General features: G+C 50.9%; 1 protein-coding gene across 1 annotated transcript; it reads left to right on the plus strand.

Annotated features, from left to right (window-relative positions):
* Positions 1 to 331: 331 nt before the first annotated feature.
* On the plus strand, positions 332 to 4,743 carry SLC35H1 (solute carrier family 35 member H1). Its single transcript, XM_086481247.1, has 9 exons — positions 332 to 448; positions 525 to 675; positions 1,953 to 2,016; positions 2,239 to 2,311; positions 2,492 to 2,660; positions 2,951 to 3,034; positions 3,377 to 3,552; positions 4,252 to 4,381; positions 4,528 to 4,743. The coding sequence occupies exons 1-9, from the start codon at positions 332 to 334 to the stop codon at positions 4,644 to 4,646; spliced, it is 1,083 nt and encodes a 360-aa protein (XP_086337373.1). The 3' UTR covers positions 4,647 to 4,743.
* Positions 4,744 to 6,469: the final 1,726 nt, after the last annotated feature.

Raw genomic sequence — 6,469 nt, forward strand, 5'->3', positions numbered from 1 at the left:
GCCCGCGGCGCCGCGCGACTTTTGTACAAGTGACAATAATAACCAGTAGCGCTCTTCCGCCCGCCGCTGCCTCTGCCTCTGCGCGCGCCGGGCCCGCCCTGCGCGGCCACGTCCGCGGCGCGGGCCCCGCCCAGCTCGGGCATCGTCTCGCTGCCTGCGCCTCGCCCGCCGCCACCGTCTGTAGCGGCCCCGTCTCAGCTCGTGCCGCGCGGCCCCCCGCTACACCGGCCCGGTCCCGCAGCAGCCCCCGCCTTCCCTCCCCCCCCCCACCCCCAGCGGCCCCCTCCGGGGCTCCCCTCGTCGCGGCGCCGGCGGCGGGCAGCGGGGGCGCATGGCGGCGGGGGCGGGCGGCGCGGCGCTGGGACGGGCTGCGCTGGCGGCGCCGCTAGTGCTGCTCTACTACGGCTTCTCTATCGGCATCACCTTCTACAACAAGTGGCTCATGAAGGTGCGGGGCGGCGGGGTGGTGCGGGGCGGCGGCGGCGGGGGGGCGGCGGCAGTGACGGCGGCTGTCGGTCCCGCAGAGCTTCCCCTTCCCGCTGCTTGTCACCCTGCTGCACCTCCTCCTCATCTTCGCCCTCTCGGCGCTCGCCCGCGGCCTGGCGTGCTGCCGCTCCGGGCCGCCGCCGGCGGCGCTCTCCTGGGCCGACTGCCTCCGTCGGGCGGCCCCCGCAGGTACGGAGGGCCGGGCCGGGCGGCGCGGAGGCCCTGCCTGCTGCGGGCGTGGGGAGGGGTCCGCCGGCGGGGCAGAGGAGCGAGAGCGGGGCCCTCTCGGGCTGCTTGACTGCAGCCCCGGGGTGGGATTCAGGGCCGGGCGTTGGGCAGCGCCCGGCGCAGGCGGGGCCGGGGCCGCTCCCGCCTCCCTCGGGCCTGGAGGGGAGCGCGGGGAACGGCGAGCGTCGCTGCCGCGGGCGGCCTGCGCGTTGCCTTCCCAGGTGCAGGGCGGGCGAAGGTGTTCCTTGGAGCTTTCGCTTTAGACGTGCTATCGTTATTGCTCGTAACAAAAAGTAGTTAGAATATGGAAAAGCCGCACGGAACCTGTTTTTCTGAAGGAGCCACTGGCGCATAAGAACATGCAATGAGAGTCTTGCACAGTACCTCCCTAAGTTGTCCCTATAAGTTACTTTTTCTCTTTAATGTTGGTATCAAGCCATGCGTTTACGTTATTTCAGGAGCTCGCTCTACTTGGAACTTGGTCTTTATGACACAGAAGTTCCTCGTACGTGCCACGTAAAGCTGCCATAGCTGAGGCCAAGGAGTGAAGCTCCTGCTCACAGCACAGAACTCTAGCTACTTCAGCAATTCTTTGGCTTTTTGTTATGTTGGTTCAGTCGTCGTACTGTCTCCTACAGAACAGCATCTGGTCTAAGGCTTTGCAATGCCTTACGTAACATGCCCCATGGTTTCTTGAAAAATGCTTTCTCCACATCTGTAGCAATACTGCCTTTCAGCATAGCGTGCCGCTGGATCAGTAAAACTTTCCTGTGGTAGGAAGCTTATATACAAGAGAGAATAACTGTAACGAGAGCTGCACCAGGGCTTAAGGGTGTGCGCCGAGAATTGTTGCCAGACTTGCTTCTTCAGGCTTTTTGCAGTGGCCCTCATACTTGCCAGTTATAGTGCTCTGGTACATTCAGGAAAGACGTGCAAATCTGTGATGGCTTTCAGCCACAGGGATGGCAAGGGTTATTTCTGTGCTTTTGCGTAGCGTATGTTCAGTGAGCATGGTGCTAAGCTCAGCTTAAATCACAGGGAACAGGACAGAAACATAAGAGCTGAGGATATCTGAGCTACGTTGGTACTGAAGAGTTAACCTGAGGAAAACGTGGGTTTTTTTCTGAGTCTGCTCTGCTCTTTATATTCACGGTCAAGTAGCAGGGTTTTGGTTGTTTGAGGTTCTTGTTACCTAGCGGAAGACAGTTAACTTTAGGATTTTTTCTCTGACTCTTTAGCTCTGTCAACTTCCTTGGATATTGGGCTGAGTAACTGGAGCTTCCTGTATGTCACCGTCTCCCTGTGAGTACAAACACCATCTTCCCTGGGAGCCCTCCCGTGGGGTTTAGAAAGTGCTTGGTCAGGGTCAGTTTCTTGCATGGGTGTACAGCTCGGTGGGGCTGGCATGCAGGGTCTATGATAGCTTGCTGGTAGCAGTGTAGAAGTGTGTGATCTGGTTCCTAATAGTACTTTTCTGGGAAGGACTACATTGGAGGAGGCTGACAATGTATTTTGGTCTTGCAGCTACACGATGACCAAATCCTCTGCCATTCTCTTCATCCTGCTTTTTTCGCTGCTCTTCAAACTGGAGGAAGTGGTAAGGGTCCCATGCAATGCTTTAGGGAGGGAGATGGTCAGGCCCAGGGAAATGGGCAGTACATGTACAAGAAGCATATCAGTAGAGGAAGAATGCAATTATGTGGATGAATGTGAAAGAACAGAGGCATCTGTCTCACCTCCAGGAGTCTGTAGTGACTTTGTGTTTGCTCTCGTCCAGAGGGTGGCATTGGTGCTGGTGGTTCTGCTCATCGCTGGGGGGCTCTTCATGTTCACCTACAACTCCACACAGTTCAACGCACAGGGGTTTGTGCTGGTGCTGTGCGCCTCTTTCCTTGGGGGTATTCGCTGGACTCTCACGCAGATACTTATGCAGAAGGCTGAACTGGGTATGTAGGGTGTTAGGGAGTGGGGGGTGGTGCTGGTAACGGGGAGGGGAATAAGGAGGTGGTAGCCTTTGCTGCAGAAACAAAACATCTTGTGTAAAGGACAGTGTTTGAAACTTGGGGCAAGGGTTATCTGTTGATGGGTAATGAAGGCGACTTGGCATCTGCAGCAGCACAGGTGTGGGCATTACAAATAACGTGTATGTCTAGGAATGGTACTAATAAAGGCTTTAGGAACTATGTTATTCCCTGGCTTATTCCTCCTTGGTCTGTTACTGATTCTCCTCTTTCAGGGCTCCAGAACCCCATTGATATCATGTTTCACCTGCAGCCGCTCATGTTCCTGGGGCTCTTCCCACTCTTTGCGGTGTTTGAGGGTGCGTGAGTTAATTAGAGAAAGCAGGGATAGCTTTATAGAGTGGTTGGGGAGATTGCTTAGCAGTGTGTTGTTTGAGATGATTCATTTAGATAAGCGAACAGCTATGAACTTTACAAAGTAGTTAGAGACCTGGAATTGTAAGGACACAGATATATGTTATCCTGGCAGAACATTAAAGAGTGTATAGGAATAGTAGCCTGCCATGCTTGTGGAAGTAAGGGCTATGAAGAAGTGGCTGCACATCCTCCTGATACTGGAATGTGAGCAGCCTACCCAGTCTTGTTGTGAGGAGTCCTGGGAGTTGGGAAAGGTACTCTGCTACTCACTGTCTTGTTCCTAGGCCTGCCTTTGTCCGTATCAGAGAAGCTCTTCCATTTCCATGAAGCAGGAATGCTGTTCTCTCTGGTAGGGAAGCTGTTCTTGGGTGGAATTCTTGCCTTTGGTCTAGGCTTTTCTGAGTTCCTCTTGGTTTCCAGAACATCTAGCCTCACGCTGTCCATTGCTGGCATTTTTAAGGTAAGGCGTGGTTCCTGTGCTACTACTAGAAGGCAAGGACCAAGTCATCCCTAATGGGCCTCATGTGGTGGGAACTTCCTTAGAGCCTTAGAAATCATCTCCTGTCATTTTTGTTCTCCTTGCACAGGAGCTTGATGCTTTGCCTTGCAGTCTCTGCAGTGAAGTCCCTTGGTCCCTGACAGCAAGGGGCAGAGACTAGTGGCTCTTCTGTAAAAAATACCATTGAGGTCCAAAGTTTGGTGGGATCTGGGATAGACTAAAATATGTGGGCCTCATGAGCAATGCATGGTGCAGGAGGGAGGAGGGCTGAAAAAGGCATGCTCTTGCATCGGACCTGGATATGAACAAGCCACTCGTTTGAGTTACCTCTTTAACCTAGTTTGACACATTCTGCCCTCCTTTGAGGAATCCAGCAAACATACTTTTGAGCTGAATGGTGACATGTGAAATTTGTCTGATCTGGAAGTCACAGGATTCCCATGAAGCCAAGCTATGCAGTCAGAGGACTCAAAATCCCACATCGCAGTTTAACAGGTTGTTATGTTTCTAGAAACTGTTTTTAGAACTCTCTGTGAGTGGAAGAATGTGCTGATGGAAATTAGCAGCCTGGCATCTTGATCTAGGCTTGAGCTGTAGAATGTCTCATGCATATGTCCTCGGGTCCTTCCCTGCCATTTGTCGTGTTTTCTGTTTCCACAGGAAATCTGCATTTTATTCCTCGCCACACGTTTGCTGGGAGATCGCCTCAGTCTCTTGAACTGGCTGGGCTTTGCTGTCTGTCTGTCAGGAATCTCCCTTCATGTCATTCTCAAAGCCATGAATTCCAAAGGTGATTCTCTTTTAAATCCCTTTCTGTTTCTCTGTAGGTATTCTTGTAGCTTCACTAGGAGCTGTGTCTAGTTCCAGCTCCTTGACAACGCCAGGTTTGGTGGGTGCTCTAGTGAGTTTATCACTAAATGAGCTCTCTGCATGCAGGTGAAGAAGCACTGAAGCTACACAAGGCTAGCTCCAACCCTGACCTGGAGCTGCTGCTGCGCCACACTGAATATGGTGAGGAGGAGGAAGAGGACATTGGAACTCCACAGCAACACTGACTGAACATGAAGCATAAAGCCCCCTGCTCTGTTCTTACCAAACCTGCCTGACAGGTATCTGGAAGGAAGGACCAAGTCTTCTGTCTGTGACCACCCAAAGGAGAGCCAGGACCTGGTGAGAGAGTCCTGCTGTTCTACTACAGTGTGGATCTGTAGGTGCTGCGCAAGAATCAGGCAATATCCCTTTCACAGCAAGTGAATTTGGAAGACGAGCCCTGGTTCAAGTGGAAGTAGAACAGCGTGGTGAGACTGGGAAATGCTATAGAAAGCTTATTAGGGAATCCTGAATATTGTATTGAGAGTATAGACCATGAGCTATAGAATGAGCGTGGATGTGTCTGGACTCCAGGCTGAGTGGTTCAGGGATGATTTCAGTGTTGTTTAGGCTTTGACTTCAAAAGAGAAGGTACATATACCTTCACATACTTTCTTTATGGTTCTGCTAAGTAGAAACTCCCATCTTAGTGGGAGGAGATGACTGTATATAAATCTGTAGACTTGTCCCAGTGAGAAGGAGGCTTTGTGCCTGGTGACCTCCATGCTCTGTATGCATAGTAAGGACAGAATTAAATGCTGGTATTTGGGACCAATTGAACATAGCCAAATGAAGTTGGTTGGAGGAAGGACAGGGATGCATGAGTGCTTAGGGCCCTACAGGCCAAGGGGAGAGAGCGTACTATCTCAGGACATGTAGCTCGAGCAATAAGCTTATTGGAAAGTATGTGAGGGGGGGATTTTTTGTTTTTAAATAAACTTTTTCTGATTCCTTTTTGTCTGCACATTATGCACCTATGCTTCATAAAGCAGAGGTCATTTGTCTCCTGAACTCCTTTCCTTTTAGACCCACAGTGACCTTGCTACTGCATGCCCAATTATTTTTGAGGCCTGGCACACAAAATACTTGCCCATGAACAGGATCCTTGATCTCTAGGACTAGGGGGATCTTCCTGCAGCCTGTCGTATTTGTAGTGGCCAAGAGAGCATATTGACTTGTCTGCCTTCATACGTGAACAAGACACCGTATCCTAAGAAGACTTTTAGTACTGTGGCTTTCTGTAGGAATCTTACCTCTTTGCCCTATTGGATTGGATCAGTTAATACTGCAACCTTGTCCAGGAAAGGGGAATGGCGCAGAGTTGAAGAGGTGTCTTTTTCCTTTCCACTAAGCCACAAGTGGTTTTGGGCAGGTGGCTGGTTTTTTTGCATGGCAGAATTTTCACCTCTTTGAAAGTTTTGTTTGATGCTAGCTTTTGGGAGTTCTTGGAGTAGAAATAACTTGAGAGAGCTTCCCAAAGGGATAACAGTGTGATCTTTCTCCTGAGAGAAGCAGGGTATTAAAGTGAACTTCTCATATTCTGTTTGACAACCTGAGCTGGTTTTGACTAGACTGTCCCTCTGTTGATCTTGCTTCATAGTTTCCAGATATGAAGTCTTTCTTGATGACTTTAATCGTTTATGTCCTGCAGAAAACTGGTTCTGAAGAAGAAAACTTTGTTAATAATGATCATCTTTAATGATGTTCTAATAGACGCTGGAGCAGACAGCAGGTGGTGCAACTACCTCACATAAAGCTACTGAACCAGCAGTTCCAGGCCAGGCTGGCACACCAAGGGATCTTGTGCATCAAGTAGGATGCCTGGAGCTAGGAATGGCTTGGTCTATCCCTAGCTGGATTTTCCAATAGCTGGGACTTGTGATGCTTCCAGCAGGTTTCATTCACCCTGTTTACCCTACTGATAGGCATAAGCCCAAAGCACTATACTCTGTACTTGATGTGGGGCAGCGATGCTTTCCACACGTGATCTATGTTCAGCAATACTGCA

Source organism: Leptosomus discolor, unplaced genomic scaffold (genome assembly GCF_034619465.1).
Source record: "Leptosomus discolor isolate bLepDis1 unplaced genomic scaffold, bLepDis1.hap2 HAP2_SCAFFOLD_93, whole genome shotgun sequence".
Lineage (NCBI taxonomy): Eukaryota > Metazoa > Chordata > Aves > Leptosomiformes > Leptosomidae > Leptosomus > Leptosomus discolor.

Coding starts and splice junctions, on each gene's coding strand:
- SLC35H1 (XM_086481247.1), top strand. CDS start 332: ATGGCGGCGGGGGCGGGCGGCGCGGCGCTGGGACGGGCTGCGCTGGCG. Junction 2,017..2,238: donor CTGTATGTCACCGTCTCCCT/GTGAGTACAAAC, acceptor TTGGTCTTGCAG/CTACACGATGACCAAATCCT. Junction 2,661..2,950: donor TATGCAGAAGGCTGAACTGG/GTATGTAGGGTG, acceptor CTCCTCTTTCAG/GGCTCCAGAACCCCATTGAT.